Source organism: Schistocerca nitens, chromosome 2 (assembly GCF_023898315.1).
Source record: "Schistocerca nitens isolate TAMUIC-IGC-003100 chromosome 2, iqSchNite1.1, whole genome shotgun sequence".
Taxonomy (NCBI): domain Eukaryota; kingdom Metazoa; phylum Arthropoda; class Insecta; order Orthoptera; family Acrididae; genus Schistocerca; species Schistocerca nitens.
Genome location: NC_064615.1, coordinates 631,377,937 through 631,395,613, shown reverse-complemented (window position 1 = coordinate 631,395,613; position 17,677 = coordinate 631,377,937). Strand labels below are relative to the sequence as shown.

The window sequence follows — 17,677 nt, the reverse complement described above, 5'->3', positions numbered from 1 at the left end:
ATGCCACGGCAAACTGGCTGACACTGACGGCGGCGGTGCACAAATGCTGCGCAGCTAGCGCCATTCGACGGCCAACACCGCGGTTCCTGGTGTGTCCGCTGTGCCGTGCGTGTGATCATTGCTTGTACAGCCCTCTCGCAGTGTCCGGAGCAAGTATGGTGGGTCTGACACACCGGTGTCAATGTGTTCTTTTTTCCATTTCCAGGAGTGTATATAACTAATCGGTTTCTTTGTCTCATCAATCGAAGTTATCTTTTTCGCACCCTGAAAGCCACACGCACGTGGCACTTTACTATTAATTAAAGAATGTGATTCTGAGCTAAGTAACATATTAAGCTATCTGTGTAACCAGTCGTTTATCGGTGGCATATTTCCTGAATGGCTGAAACATGCTGAAGTTAAGGCTCTGTTTAAGAAGGGAGATAAAGAAATAGCATCAAATTTCCGTCCAGTTTCACTGTTGCCAGCATTCTCAAAAATTTTCGAAAAAGTAATGTACAGTCGGCTTTATAACCATCTTATCTCAAATAACATAATGTCAAAGTCACAGTTTGGATTTCTAAAAGGTTCTGATATTGAGAAGGCTATCTACACTTACAGTGAAAATGTGCTTAATTCATCAGACAAAAAATTGCAGGCAACTGGTATATTTTGTGATCTGTCAAAGGCGTTTGACTATGTAAATCACAATATCCTTTTAAGTAAATTAGAATATTATAGTGTAACAGGAAATGCTGCAAAATGGTTCAAATCTTATATCTCTGGCAGGAAACAAAGGGTGTTATTAGGAAAGAGACATGTATCAAGGTATCAGGCATCATCCAACTGGAAACTAATTACATGTGGGGTCCCACAAGGTTTCATTTTGGGGCCCTTACTTTTTCTTGTGTATATCAATGACGTTTCATCAGTAACATTACCGGATGCCCAGTTCGTTTTGTTTGCCGATGAAACAAACATTGCAATAAATAGCAAATCAAGTGTAGTCTTAGAAAGATCAGCCAATAAAATATTTGTCGACATTAATCACTGGTTCCTAGCCAATTTTTTGTCATTAAACATTGAAAAAACACACTACATGCTGTTCAGAAATTGTAAGGGGTGTCCCACAAGTATATGTCTAACATACGATGACAAGAAGATAGAAGAAGTGGACAGTGTTAAATTCTTGGGATTACAGCTTGATAATAAATTCAGCTGGGAGCAGCACACCACAGAACCGCTGAAGCGTCTTAACAAATCTCTGTTTGCAATGCGAATTTTGTCAGACATAGGGGATATAAAAATGAAAAAGCTGGCATACTATGCTTACTTTCATTCCATAATGTCATATGGGATTATTTTTTGGGGTAATGCATCAAGCCAAGCTAAAGTTTTCCGGGCACAAAAACGTGCAGTAAGAGTTATATGTGGTATGAACTCAAGAACATCTTGCAGAAGCCTGTTTAGGGAACTAGGGATACTAACTACTGCTTTCCAATATATTTATTCCTTAATGAAATTTGTCATTAAAAATATATCACTTTTTCAAACCAACAGCTCAATTCATGGAATCAATACTAGAAATAAGAATAATCTTCACAAGGATTGAAAGTCACTTAGTCTTGTACAAAACGGTGTGCATTATTCAGGAACACAGATTTTCAATAACTTGCCAACAGCCATAAAAAGCTTAACAACCAATGAAATTCAGTTTAAGAGAAGCATAAATGATTTATTGGTGGCCAACTCCTTCTACTCCATTGATGAATTTCTCAGTAAAACCAACTGATTATATATATATATATATATATATATATATATATATATATATATATATGTGTGTGTGTGTGTGAGAGTACAATCTAACTTCTGCACCATTTCAGTGCAGTAATGTGTTCATTGTAAATAAGTATTATAGTAGTTGTATTACATGTTTATTACCTTATAAATAAATAAAAACTTTTTTATTTCAAATTCAGTGCATTAGTATTTGTAAAATGACTTTCATATAGTGTTCATTAAAAAATGACGATCATTCCACTTGGGACCTGTGGAATGGTACATTAGCTTATTTGTTTTAGTTGTAAATATTTGTCATGTATTGTTGCTTTTCTGACATGTTCCACATCCTGGAGGACATCCTCACTACGGATCAATTGGAATGAAAGTAAATCTAATCTATCTAACAGTGTTACTGTAATCTCTTGAGTTAGTTTATCCTGCCGTTTAAGACTCCATATGCTGTTCATAGTCAGTTTGACAGTCCCCTTCGACTAGCTTTTATCGTGCAGATGCCTGCGTCTTTGGAGCGAAAGCTTATTCTGGAAGCCATCCCTTCTGTCTGGACAATACAATGGAACTTGGTTTCCCTCCCGTATCAACTTCTAGGTCCTTCTGTCTGTAGTCACTACTGCTGTCAGGCTGCTGCTCACAAGGGAGCGAACTGTGTGAAAGAAAACGAAAATTTTCATTAAATGAACAAACACTTCAAGTTTTTGATCAATTTTTCCATCTACATTTGCATTTATTTTGGACGATTACGTGGAATATCCTTATATGTTTCTAGAAAGAATTTTTACTCTGCAGCGGAGTGCACACTGGTCTGAAACTCTTTCACTGACTAAAACTGTGTGCTGGACCAGGATTCGAACCTGGGAACTTTTGCGGGAAAATGATCCACTGAATGAGCCAAAGTTGCGAGGGTGGGTCCTGATTCTTGTTATATAAACACAGCAAAAAAATTTTGCATCACCCTGGTTACCAGAAGTCCTGAAGATAGACGTTGACTGCGAGTATTGTATCACAGACACAGTCCCTTTGACTGTTCAGAGACGTCAGTAACCTGCCCAAAGATGTAAACAACCATGCTTGAGCAGCGTCTGTTAGACGGAGGGTGTCCGACAGCTGATCAGTCCCAGTCATTCCACCAGGAAAGAGGTACGCGGCTCGTGTTGTCTGTAGTCCAACCATGCCTAGACGATCAATACCGCGGTTCGATCGTGTCCGCATTGTTACTTTGTGCCAGGAAGGGCACTCGACAAGGGAAGTGTCCAGGTGTCCCAGACTGAACTAGAGCGATGTTCTTCGGACATGAAGGAGATACAGAGAGACAGGAACTGTCGATGACATGCCTCACTCAGGCCGCCCAAGGGCTACTACCTGCGGATTATGGCTCGGAGGAACCCTGACAACACCACCATGTTGTATAATGCTTTTCGTGGAGCCACAGGACGTTGTTATTACTCAAACTGTGCGCAATAGGCTGCATGATGCGCATCTTCACTCCCGACGTCCATGGTGCTATGTCTGCGTAAGCAGAAGAAACTAACGATCAAAGTCCGAAAACAATTTATTGGACTGTTCAATAAACCAAAACAAATCCTCCAAGTATAACACCAACACAAAACAGTGATCCGTCTTCGAATCACAACTACATACAAGAATAATATAGAAAACAACTGAAATAATTTCCTACTAGTCTCCGCCAGAGAGTTCTCCGATATACCAAGCCTAATCCAGAGATCAGCGAGAAGATCCAAGTCGGGCTGCCGGGGTGGCAGCTATACATGTCTGCTGGCGGTCGATGAACTGCCGATGTGCGGCGGAGCGCCGGCGGATGAGTACCTTGGAACTATTTTCCATCACGAGGTTTGACGTGTAAAAATAGTTTCGGGATCTGCAGCGACCTCTTCCTTATGTTTATGTGGGCCAGTAGTGGCCCCTGGTGGCCGCTGGTGTCTTTGCTGTGGTGTTGTTGTTGTGGTTGTTGTTGTGGCCGTTCATCAATATTGCCTGTCGGTTGTGTAGTGCTTCAGTGTGCCTGCGCGGCGGGCAACCCGCGGCTGCAGGCTGTCAGTTTTGTTGCTGATACTCTAGGCGCCGCGATGTCTGGTGGAGAAGGCCACAGCACATGGCGAGGTCCATCTTTGCAACCACAACACCAGGCAGCACGGTACAAATGGGCCCAACAACATGCCGAATAGACCGCTCAGGACTAGCACCACGTTTTCTTCACCAATGAATGTCACATATGCCTTCAACCAGACAATCGTCGGAGACGTATTTGGAGGCAACCCAGTTAGCCTGAACGCCTTAGACACACTATGCAACGAGTGCAGCAATATGGAGGTTCCCTGCTGTTTTGGGATGGCATTATATGGGGCCGATGTACGCCGCTGGTAGTTATGGAAGGCTCCGTAACGGTTTACGATACGTGAAAGCCATCCTCCGACCGATAGTGCAACCATACCAGCAGCATATTGGCGAGGCATTCGTCTTCATGGGCGACAATGCACATCTTGTGAATGACTTCCTTCAGGATAACGACGTCACTCGACTAGAGTGGTCAGCATATTCTCCAGACATGAACCCTATCGAATCATGCCTGGGATAGATTGAAAAGGGCTGTTTATGGACGACGTGACCAACCAACCAGTCTGAGGGATCTACGCCGAATCGCCGTTGAGGAGCGGGACAATCTGGACGCCGCCTTGATGAACTTGTGGATAGTATGCCACGATGAATACAGGCATGCATCAATGGAAGAGGACGTGGTACTGGGTATCAGAGGTACCAGTGTGTACAGCAGTCTGGACCACCACCTCTGAAGGTCACGCTGTATGGTGGTACAGCATGCATTGTGTGGTTGTCATGAACAATAAAAAGGGCGGAAATGATGCTTATGTTGATCTCTATTCCAATTATTTGTACAGGTTCCGGAACTCTCGTAACCGAGGTGATGCAAAGCTTTTTTTGATGTGTGTATTTACTTATGGTTCAAAAACTGGGTCCGCAGCCCGTGGTCGTGCGGTAGCGTTCTCGCTTCCCGCGCCCGGGTTCCCGGGTTCGATTCCCGGCGGGGTCAGGGATTTTGTCTGCCTCGTGATGACTGGGTGTTGTGTGATGTCCTTAGGTTAGTTAGGTTTAAGTAGTTCTAAGTTCTAGGGGACTGATGACCATAAATGTTAAGTCCCATAGTGCTCAGAGCCATTTGAACCATTTTTTTTTTTCAAAAACTGGACTTGATTCGCGAGAATCTGTATTCATCTGTGGTCGTGCAGATACAGATTTTCCGTACTTCCCATAAACCACTAAACTGGGGAAGTGTGAAAAATTGACCAAAAATTAAATTTTTAGATTTTGTTGCATTTAGTAGTAAAATTTATTGACAACTATTTCCCAAACTTTGATTCTCGAAATCGTATGGGAAATGATGAAAAAGAAATCTAAGTTGTTCGATGTTTTGCGGCCATGCACCAGTCCCCTTTCTGTCTATGGAACAACTATTTCTACACTGACAAGAAATGCATCCCTGTAATGAATGTTGTCTAGCCCACATTTAGGTTCCTGCAAATAGTGACCTACTTAGGAAGTGTGTTTATGGTAAAACTCAAAACCGAAAATCCAAATGAGTCTCTGAATGCGCTCATCTGGAAACTTTGCTCCAAGACAACATTTTCATCATCTACAGTTGTAAAACTTGCAACATATGATGCTGTAATTGCATTTAATAATGGGAACACAGGGAGAGTGAAAACGTTTCAGCGTTTGGGCTTCAGGACTGGTGCATTCACTCTGACCATTCTTGAGGAAATTGACCGTCGTCGAGAGTCCAGAGTTGAAATTTCTGTTCAGGACCTAGCAGAGAAAATAAGACAAAGAAAGACAGTTATAAGGGAAGTGTCGAGGACAAAGGGGATATTCAGTACGGTTCTGGAAAATTCTGAGAAGCTACAGTTGAAGAAATATGCTTAATCTTTAAAGCCATTTTCCCAGAAACCACATTTTGTGACACTTCCGTACCTCTTTCTCGCGAAATGTGTGACGAATTCCTTTATATCTGATAGACACGTTTCTTACCGTACAACACACACACACACACACAAACACACACACACACACACAGAGAGAGAGAGAGAGAGAGAGAGAGAGACAGAGCGCGCTAAATTTTCAAATGTTTTGTTTATACCAATTCCTCCCAAAAAGGTGTAAACTGTTACAAATGACTTTTATTAAAAATATATTCAAAACTGCTTACGTACGAGTATATTAGTTTATGTAGACATTACGCGTTTCATCTTTGGCATGATTGGTTTAACAGGTTATGAGTTTTGAAACCTGAATTAAAAATTACATTAATTATTACTATCCACCACATTAAATTTTACTTTTTTGTCTTTAATATTTTAGGCACAGTATTTGATAACACGAGAGTTTGCGTTTCATGTATGTGCCCTCTTAAGACGAATGCCGGAACGATTTATTTGAAAATGATACGGCCGATTTCCATCCCAATAGTTGACTTATTCGAGCTTGTGCTCCATCGCTAACGACCACATCGTCTACGGGGCGTAATATCCGTTTCTTACTTCCTTTGTATTATGTGCATGTGTGCAACACTTCCTGTCGGGATGGAACTCTTCAGTAATATTTGTTGAAGCATATGTTCGTGATGTAATAAAGGCAATAACGGCAAAATGTTTTACAGTCGTGAAATGCAATCAGTGCGGGTCAAGCTTCGTTTAAAACTAAGGGGCTAAATGTCGTGGTAAAGGGTTATCCTATTTAAAGATGTCTCTTGTACAATGCTGGAACGTTGCAGATGCATGCGGCGTACAGCGCGAATGTAGACACGATATCTGGGCAGCCTGATACAGATGTGTTTGTAGTGAACACGGTAGTCCGACATGAGTTAACCCACTTTGAAAATGGGATGATAATCAATGCAAGATGTGTCTTCAACATTGCAGAGATGACGGTTCCGCACGCATAAACCTTCACACTGCACAGCGAAGTGTTCGACAAGCGGACGTCACATCGTCACCCCAGAACCATACGGAGCGATCGACGATTTGCTGTGCGTGAGATTGCTGCGATTCGAACCTTGGGTGTCAGGAACCCATTTATAAGCTTACAGGACAAAAAGTCAGTCACCCTATGGCGCAGGCACAGATGAATATTTATGCCTTTACAGATGACGCAGCGATAAAGTCACGTTCTGAACGGCGCCCGCACTGCCTCCACGTGAGCATAAGGAAACAGCGATCAGTGAGGCGTTTATGTTTAAAGCGAACATTGTACGTAAAACATGGGTAAATGTAAGGACGTGACAAAGTGGCAAAAAGGGGTAGTCGACTTTGGCCGTGTCCATGGTCAAAAGGTGTGTGAACTTGCTGGATTTGTCGGTGTTTCGTGGCGGACTGTTCAGTGTGTCTACAAGCGGTGATGTAAGGCACGTGACCACCACGAAACACGATTTTTCAGAATTGCGGTCGGAAAAAGATCCTGACTGGGAGACACCCGGAGACGCGTTTCAGGGCTTGTGAATCAAAATCTTTTCCAAACCCGACAGAAATTACTGCAAGCAGTGAATGTCTAAGCTCACCTGTTAGCGAGCAAACATTGCGACGGAACTACATGCAATGAACGTTTGGAGCCGCTCACCTTGCAAGAGGTCATTGCTCACATAGGCACATAAAGCTGCGTGCCTTCAGTGAGCTAGAAACCATCATATGAGGACAGCAGCTAACTGGCGGAATGTATTGTGGTCTGACGAATCACGTTTCTGCCTATATTCAAATAACGCATGTCGTTGAGTGCACCGAAAGCCAAATGAAGCATTTCATCCTGAAGGTCAGGTTCAAGCCGTAGGTGGGTCTGAGATGTATTGCGTGTGCTTTTCTTATCATGAAGTGGGCCAGCTCATTGAGGTGACAACTAACATGAACCAGCATCTAGATTTAAACATTCTAATGATCAGATCTTGCCTTTCAGTCAACATCTGCATGCTGACTTTGCTACCGATACACTTATTTTTCGAGACGACAACAGCAGAGTTCACTGGGCTGGAATAATACGTGATTGGTTTTCTGGACGATCCCCCACACTGTTACAACTCGATTGGCCTACAAAAATCACCTGACTCGAACCACATAGAAAAGCTGTGGGACATGTCGGAACAGCAGATGAAACGCCGACATCATCGCCGCAATTTGGTGGGACTGCGCTATCAAATCCTCAGCGAGTGGCTTAATCTGCATGCGATGTACCTACCCAAACTTGTGGACTCTCTTTCTAACCGAATCCAGGCGGTTATCAAGTGCAGGGGCGGACTTAACGGTATTAAACGATGGTTGTAATGATTTTTCTAGGAGTGACTAATTTTTTGTCGGTGAGATTACTAGAAATATACAGAGAAAACTGCAGCTTGCATGCTTCAGCAGCCAACAAGCGACACGTGACCCTTTGCCTCCCCATCATTTTTGGCCATTGAGTGTAAATTTACAAGCATAACGCCAAATTTCACAACCTGTCCCAACGAATCCATTAACAATGAGGGATAGTTTTCACTCTTTGTCCGAAATGCGACAGGAGAACTATTCATCTTACCTCGGCATTGATCCTGTCTTTGGGAAAGTTTTGCAGGTTAAACAGAAAGCGCGAGTCTGCCATGCACTTGAGGGACTCGGTCCAGGATGGTATGAGGAACTGCTTCTCCATGTCAGGCTTGACTGGGTCAAGCTTCTTTTGGAAGAGGATCAGCACGGCGTCCATGATGAGTGTGATGAGGTACGGAGGCTTGCCCAGCTTCCTCACCGTGGCGATGTCAGCCGCCTGTCACATCAACACCAACATGTCGGCTTTCATGGGCTAAATAACAACAGTGAAAAGTGTGAAATAATAAACTGTTAAACAGATTTAAAAATTTAGTAACGTTTATGAAAGGACAAAGGAAAGGAGATTCCGACAGTCACGAAATAATATAAAAATATTATATCCGACATAAAAATTGTGCGATTTCATGGAGAGAGCATACACAAGATGAAAAAGGCAGTTATAAAAGCTGTAGCGAGTTTAATTTATTTCTTAACACTAATCTGAACTTCTGTAGTGTACTGTCATTAATACTGTTCACTGTGCACGGTTTGCTGGAAGAACGTCATATGGGTACAGTGCAGCCATACTGATCCAAATGACAGTTTTCTTTATTAGAGCTTTTCCCATTGATGCATGGGAGAATATATAAATTTTTATGCTACACTGATTCATGCGCAAAAACCACTGTCTTCTGTAAGAACGTCTTACTTTAAAAAATACGTCCTGCCACACTGATCCAAGTGAAAGACCACCATTGGATGGTTATGGCATCAAGTTATGACTATGACTTAATGCAAAAGCTGAAGAGATCCAAGTCGAACACATCATTTTGAGTGTGGCTTATAGTCTGGAGTTCGTGTAACTTATTATATAAAAGTCAAAATAGGCGCAAAAGAAGAGGACAGACATCTGCACGTCTCAGGCATGGATGGACCTCGTGCAGGGCTGCCGAAGTATGAGTCTTTCATAGTTCGAGATATGACTGACACGTTCCTGGATTTTGAAAGCCTTTCAGATCACTACAAAGACTACCAAGCTGTTTCCGGAGGGGACGCAAAGATATCACAAACGCGAAAAATAACATTCTTCTAGGGGTAAATCCTTATGCATTACAATGATTACTATACATAAAAAAAGTATAAAGCGATTGACTTCAAATCTAATGAGACAGATTTGCAGGCATTTCTAATAAGCCTCCGAAACTACATACCTGCACACGCTAGAGTAGGAAAGAAGTAAAAAAATTGGAAGACATAAAAAAATTCGTAAATTTGTTCCACTAGTTCATCATATGTTTTACATATCAATTCCGCATGTATGCAGGAGAGGAAGGGGTGATGAGGTCAAGGACGATGAAAACATGGTAGCCTCCGTATTGGGGGATGGTTAAGTTTGATTACCTCCTAGGCTCTTCAGTGTTTCGATGTAATGCACTATAATTTCAGTATTTTGTTCTACCAAAGTGATACAATGATTTATTTAACAGAAACCAAACTTTTTGTATCTTCCAATAAAAAATTACAATGAAACATTTTTTAAATTTACTCTAACATATTAGTCAACATTTCATTAAAGATTAAACCTTAAAAAATGACACGTTTCCTTAAAACAAAGACAAACGCGTTTCCCTAATTTTATCTAAATGATGTGAATGTCACTTGAATCAGTGTCGTTCTAATGTCGCCATTTGCATTAAAATACTGACCAATTTATTCTACTGCCAGATCTATGTTTGACTAATATCTGCTGTTGTTGTTGTTGTGGTCTTCAGTCCAGAGACTGGTTTGATGCAGCTCTCCATGCTACTCTATCCTGTGCAAGCTTCTTCATCTCCCAGTACCTACTGCAACCTACATCCTTCTGAATCTGTTTAGCGTATTCATCTCTTGGTCTCCATCTACGATTTTTACCCTCCTCGCTGCCCTCCAATACTAAATTGGTGATCCCTCGATGCCTCAGAATATGCCATACCAAGCGATCCCTTCTTCTAGTCAAGTTGTGCCACAAACTCCTCTTCTCCCCAATTCTATTCAATAACTCATCATTAGTTACGTGATCTACCCATCTAATCTTCAGCATTCTTCTATAGCACCACATTTCGAAAGCTTCTATTCTCTTGTTGTCTAAACTATTTATTGTCCACGTTTCACCTCCATACATGGCTACACTCCATACTAATACATTCAGAAAAGACTTCCTGACACCTAAATCTATATTCGAAGTTAACAAATTTCTCTTCTTCAGAAACGCCTTCCTTGCCATTGCCAGTCTACATTGTATATCCTCTCTACTTCGACCATCATCAGTTACTTTCCTCCCCAAATAGCAAAACTCATTGACTTCTTTAAGCGTCTCATTTCCTAATCTGATATCCTCAGCATCACCCGATTTAATTCGACTACATTCCATTATCCTCGTTTTGCTTTCGTTGGTGTTCATCTTATATCCTCCTTTCAAGACACTGTCCATTCCATTCAGCTGCTCTTCCAGGTCCTTTGCTGTCTCTGACAGAATTACAACCTCATCGGCGAACCTCAAAGTTTTAATTTCTTCTCCATGGATTTTAATTCCTACTCCAAATTTTTCTTTTGTTTCTTTTACTGCTTGATCAATATACAGATTGAATAACATCGGGGATAGGCTACAACCCTGTCTCACTCCCTTAACAACCACTGCTTCCCATTCATGCCCCTGCTTATAACTGCCATCTGGTTTTTTGTACAAATTGTAAATAACCTTTCGCTCCTTGTATTTTACCCCTGCCACCTTCAGAATTTGAAAGAGAGTATTCCAGTCAGCTGCTCTTCCAGGTCCTTTGCTGTCTCTGACAGAATTACAACCTCATCGGCGAATCTCAAAGTTTTAATTTCTTCTCCATGGATTTTAATTCCTACTCCAAATTTTTCTTTTGTTTCCTGTACTGCTTGCTCAATATACAGATTGAATAACATCGGGGATAGGCTACAACCCTGTCTCACTCCCTTAACAACCACTGCTTCCCATTCATGCCCCTGCTTATAACTGCCATCTGGTTTTTTGTACAAATTGTAAATAGCCTTTCGCTCCTTGTATTTTACCCCTGCCACCTTCAGAATTCGAAAGAGAGTATTCCAGTCAACATTGTCGAAAGCTTTCTCTAAGTCTACAAATGCTTCCATAAGCAGTCCTATTTACAGTTGGCAAACACGATGGAGGTACAATAAAATCAGTGTAGCACATCGTCAATGTTTATAAATGCAGAAGACGATACTACAGAAAGTTAAGGGGTACTTATCACCACCATATATCGTCCTGTCGATAGGTACATCTCGTTTTATGTGAGGTTGATGTCAGCCGTACACTAAATTCCAGATAACCTGGCTGATGATAAAATAAATACTTATACAAAGCGGATTTCGTCGACAATCTCTTGAAAATTACATTCGTATTATAACATACGATGCCTGTAGAGGTGTATGTCAGCTCAACATAAACTTCTTGCATATTTTGACCGTTTATAGTTAGTCATATGGCACGTTGTTTCGGGTGGTATAATTATTTATTAAATAACTTTTCTGATGTATAGACCACATTTCCAAAATCACCTTAAACGTTTCGACATTCCGTCATTTTCAAAGGCTATAAAATACAACTGAAAACAGGTATCAGAAGATATGAAAATATGTTACATTTCATCACCGATTAGAGACAGAGCATTGTTTATACCTATCCAAAGGTAGTCAAGATGTAGAAAAGCTCTTGCTGTAGCAAAAGTAGTGCAGTGGCATACAGGCAAATGTGTGCGACATTTCTGTTGCCAAGTTTGAAGTCGTAGGGAGAGTTATTGAAACTGTTAACAAAATTTACAAAAATTTTAAGGATTGCTATTGCAAAGGCTACATTCAGATGAAAACGCTGCGGGCAAATAGGCTCAGAACAGATTAGCGAAAGCAAACAGTAAACTATTAGATGTAGAGTTTTGCTCTCTATGGCACAAACTATGTGCGGAAGAATAGGTTAAGGCAATATTTAGAAAGTCACGAGATGTTAGTGTATAGAAGAACGGATAAAATATCGTGGGGAGACAAAATCTCAAAAAACAATGTTAGTAGGGAATGGGTGAACATAACTCTATCTTTACTGTTGTTGGAAGTCGGAAGATAACAATAATTGACACATCTTGTAAAGAAGACCTCTGTTGCACGATATTACAGATAGAAAATTTTTGGGTATATCAGGTATTGGAAGATGAAGAGCCATAGAAAAATGTTGGGTGTATCAGGCATTGGAAGAAGAAAACCACTTAACAAAACTAAGCCACCAATGAGAGCAAATATGCTCGTATGGCTTAAGGCCTCCGTCCACTATCAAACTTGTTTGTCAAATTCGCTCATTTCTACCCACGGGTTTATCATACAAGCCCGTACACGTAGCAACAACTTTGAAACAGACGCTGTTCGCGTCGTCAAGTATTTTGAAACTAGTGGGAGTGGCTACCAATTGAGACAAAACATTTTTTTGCATTGAATTTAGCACTGTGTTTAAAGAAGAAAAAGAAAACAAGGAAGAGAGATCCAAGGAATGGTTGAAATTCAAGAATCTGATAAAGGAAATATTACACACAGAATCTGATAATTATATCAACTTCCTCCGAATGGACCGTCAAACTTTTAATAATCAAGTTACTTCGCTCTCACATTGAAAAACTAGACATACGTAAGATATGCGAAAATTTATTCTCATCTACTAAAAATGAGAGTTTATGAAAATGTCACAACGTGGAAACATATATATCGTCTGTGGAAGAACCGGAGAGCTTCGATTTTTAAAATTTTATTCAATCCCTGCTTGTATGTTGTGCGTAGAATACTGATTTTCTTCTTAACCCCCTCCCACGTAATATATGGCAGGGAAAACGCAACAACACTACCATTTTGGTAACTGCCAGTGATATTTTGCTTCTATCCTTGACCGTAGTTTCCACAGTTTTGGAAACTCACGATATAATAAGACAAACTGTAATAAAACATTTGTTTGCTAAATATCCGCGGCGAGACATCAACACAATGTCCGCCATCTTGTCAAATCTATCGTCAATAAAAGTTCTCTCAAACACGTCAAACAGCCCTGCTTACGGTCAGATGTCTGACGAACCTGTAAAATTTGACAAATTGTTTGATCGTGTATGGGAGCCAGTAAAGTGCACCGTGCTAGCGTACGAGATAGGATGGTGTGCCACACCCTACAAAATACGAGTACAGACGACGTGTGATCAAAAGCAACGGGAATTTTTGTTTTTCTGAAAGAATCTTTATTTAGTCATCAACATCAACTTTCTGCGCTTCAAAATAATCCCCTTCAGATATAACACATTTATGCCAGCGCTTTTTCAATCTTGGAAGCACTTCTGCAACTCAAGTTTTCGTTATGGTGTTCAGGTCCTTCAGCAGTTCTGTTTTTTCTCATCGGTGGTTGCAAAACGACGTCCTATCATGGTTATCTTCAGCCTCGGAAATAGAAGAAGTCGCAGGGGAACAGGTCCGGCGAATACGGTGGGTCAGGCATTATATCAGTTTTGTTTTTTGCCAACAAAAAACGAACAAGCGTTGAGGTGTGAGCGGTAGCAGTTGTGTTGCAATTTCCACGAGTCGTTTTGCCACAGTTCTGGTCGTTTTCTTCGAACTCTCTCATGCAACGGCGCATAACTTCCAAGTAGTATTCCTTATTGACCGTACTGCCATAAGCCAGGAACTCATGCTGCCTGTTCGATATTGCAATCGAAGAAACAGTGAGAAGAACCTTCATATGTTATTAAACTCGTCGAATTTTTCTTGGTCCTGGCTCTTCAGGCAGTTTCCATTGGCACGATTGGGTCTTGGTTTCGACGTCATACCCGTATACCCATGCTTCGTCAGCTGTTATAACCTTCTTTAGAAGATCTGGATGGTTGTCGACTTCATTGAGCAATTTATGAGCGACGTAATTTTTGGTCGAAATTTAACAATTTCGGGACAAACTTCGCTGCTCCACGTATCATGCTTTCGCGCAGCAGAAAAAATTGCTTGGCTTGAGCTTAAGGATATGCCGACATCATCAGCAACCTCTCTGAGGGTGGTACGGCGATTTTCCAGGGCCATTTTCCTTACTTCTTCCACATTGTCGTCAGTAACTGATGTGCTAGGGTGTCCAGGGCGGTCACAGTCTTCAATGTCTTCTCGACCCTCTATGAAACGTTTATACAACTCGTATATTCTTGTCTTACGCACAGTCAACATTTCGAATGCGCTACTGTAGTTGATTCAAGTAAAATTTAATGCAGATTCTTTGATTCATCTTTTTCGAAAATAAAAATTCTTCAAGCACTCGGAAACACGTATAACATTGTCGACTGTCACCAATAAACTAAATATTCAAAATAGCTGAAAATGCAAACTTACATCAGGAACATGTGTACCAACAAGATAAAAAAAATTGAAAATTGGATGTATAAAGCCCGCGAAATTAAGAAATTCCCTTTGCTTTTTGATCACACCTCGTATGCTAGAATTACAGTGGTTGTTCTAATATACACGACAACCGAAGTGTGGCTGTTTGGCGGTTATCCATATTTCTACATTTCTGCCTCAGAGACGCAACACTTATACAGCTAAATACGAAGACACACAAAAAAATATTAACACGATGTACTAGCCAACCGCCTACACCCTTATGTATGTAATCTTTCTATATGTGTAGATACCCAACCAAGACTGTTAATTATTATAGTAAACAAATACACCGTTAGTGATACTCACCTTAATGGTGAGTAGAGCTGCCTCGGCTGCCTCCAGCGCAGGCATGGCCGCTACTAGTTTCTTGTCGGCCTCTGCCTTGTCCACGGCGATGACGTCGACGAGCGCCTGAGCGCGGTCCTTCACTACCTGCACCTCCGCTTTGACCACCTCCGCAGCCTCAGCGGACGCTGTCACCACGACCAGCACCTCTTCGGCGCGTGCCGACGCCTTCTTGATCTCCACCTCCATCACCTGCGCAGCACGATGCCTGGTGTGAACTGGGGCTAACATTGCGATTCTTTTATTGTGGCCGGACGCTGTTAAGCACGCTGTACAAATATTAGTCACTTTGGATTGCTGTAGACAATCTAGAAATGGTACCAGGTGGACACGTGAGGCTTCACTGCTGACGTAAGTCATGGCAGAGAAGTGCTATTCATATGCCGATAAGATTGTATGGGTTCAGCACAGTAAGATGGGTCGACGCGGAGATCTGAAACAATGCTAGAAAGGAATTATCGTGTTTGGATTGCCAACACTATTATGTTTGGATGTGGCCATGGTTAGAGTTATTGTGTTTGGACGTGCCCATAGGCAGAGCTATTGTGTTTGGAGGTGCTGTGGCCAGAGCTCTTGTTTGTGGAAGTGTCCATGGCCCGAGGTAATGTGTTTGTGTCCATGGCCAAAGCTATCGTGTTTGGGATGATGATGATGATGATTAGTGTTTTAGGGCCCACAACAACGAGGTTATCAGCGCCTGTTCCCGAAATAAATGTTGACGAGTGCAGCCAAGATCTGTTAAACAAGGATCAATTCAGAACCGATCTTTGAGAGAATTGTAAATGCTCAAATTTCAAGATTGGACACAGCACATCAAAACAGGTAGATAAAACTAAAAATAAAATACCAGTACAAAACAGGTAAAAATAATTAACTGTAGCTGGGTGACCACTTACAAATAATGGGTCACCAAACCACTTTACAGCACATTAAGATCTCAATATTTTGGGAAGAAGTCCAGACATCACACAAAAACGTAAAACTCTAGCCACACTCGCCTCATTATTAGTTAAAATAGAGGGCAGGTCTGGTGGAAAACTTAAATCTTCCCTCAAACCCGCATATAAAACACTCAGTTAAAATATGTCGTATCGACAACTGTGTCCCACATGTCTGACACGTTGGTGGCTCCTCACGACGTAACAGAAAACCATGCGTCAATGGACAATGTCCTATTCGAAGCCGTGTAAGGGCTACTTCCTCAGCTCGTCGTTGTCGGAAGGAGGTAAGCCACGGTCGGACAGAATCCTTCACCGCTCGCAGCTTATTATCCCTCACTTCCAGCCACTGAGCCTTCCACCAACGCATGACCGTGTTTGTGTGTGTCCATAGCCAGAGCTATTGCGTTTGGACGTGCCCAATGCCAGAGCTATCGTGTTTGGATGTGTTCATGCCAGAGCTCTCCTGTTTGGACGTGACCATAGGCAGAGCGATCGTGTTGGACGTTTCCATGGCCATTGCTATTGTGTTTGGACGAGCCCATAGCCAGACCTATCGAGTGTGGACGTGTACATGGTCAAAGCTATCGTGTTTGTACTTGTGCATGGTCACAGCTATCATGTTTGGAGCTGTCCATGGCCAGAGCTATCGAGTTTGGACATGCCTATGGCCAGAGTTACCGTGTTTGGACACTGGTTAGAGTTATCGTATTTGGATGTGCCCATGGCGATATTATGAATGCAGTTGCTTGATATGTCAGTGTATCAACGCATGTAGGGATAATAAAGAGACCCTCAACCAACAGGGATGAGAGATGAGTGTCACGGCTTTTCAATAACAATCGAACTAAAATTTGATAGGAATTGTTGCTGTCAGTAAATACAGTCCAGTTGTGACCACTTTCTGAGCGGGTATTCGAAAGGAACTGTTTTATTGGACATTTGGAGTCGGGTAGCTCGTACAAGGCCATTGCTCACAGTGATTCATAAAGATGCATCTCTTCAATGGGACAAACAACACAATTTGGACAGTAACTCACCGGAGGTCCAGCGAGTCGCGATTTTGCCTCTTTTAAAATAGTACGTGCATCAACGGACCACGAGGTGTTTAACCTGCACTGTGTAGGGTTTGTACCCGTAGTTCAGGTCAGACTTGGCTTTATGATGGTTTGTGGGGTTTTTAGTATCTGAATTGGGCTCATTTGTTTAGGTTACCATGAATAAGAACAAGGATATTTGTTTCAGCATTCTCGGTGACCAAGTGGAGCCCTTTCTTCTACATCCTCATGGTAAGTAAGCTGTAAACATTCCCATCTTTCAAGATGGTAGCTATGTTAACAGGGTAGCACACAAACGTATATAAATTTCGGAGTTCGGTGTGGGTAACAGAACTTAACAGATCCTTAATTCAGAAGGGTAGAGGAAACAGACTACAACTGGTTCGAAGGCTAGTTAAATTTGCATGTTTCTGGATCAGGAAAAGTTGTCAGTTAACGGTGGATGTAATGGATTTGGGCTCAAAAAATCGGTTTTTCAAGGATATTATTTTCCTAATCTACAGAGATTAAT

General features: G+C 41.7%; 1 protein-coding gene across 1 annotated transcript in view; it reads right to left on the bottom strand.

Annotated features, from left to right (window-relative positions):
- Nucleotides 1-17,677, bottom strand: part of LOC126235215 (dynein axonemal heavy chain 8-like) — a 570,318-nt gene that overhangs the window by 207,376 nt on the left and 345,265 nt on the right. The window contains exons 30-31 of the mRNA XM_049943945.1: nucleotides 15,132-15,362; nucleotides 8,371-8,595 (exon numbers count right to left, since the gene is read on the bottom strand). Coding sequence (XP_049799902.1) covers nucleotides 8,371-8,595; nucleotides 15,132-15,362 — 456 coding nt within the window. The remainder of the gene's footprint in view (nucleotides 1-8,370; nucleotides 8,596-15,131; nucleotides 15,363-17,677) is intronic.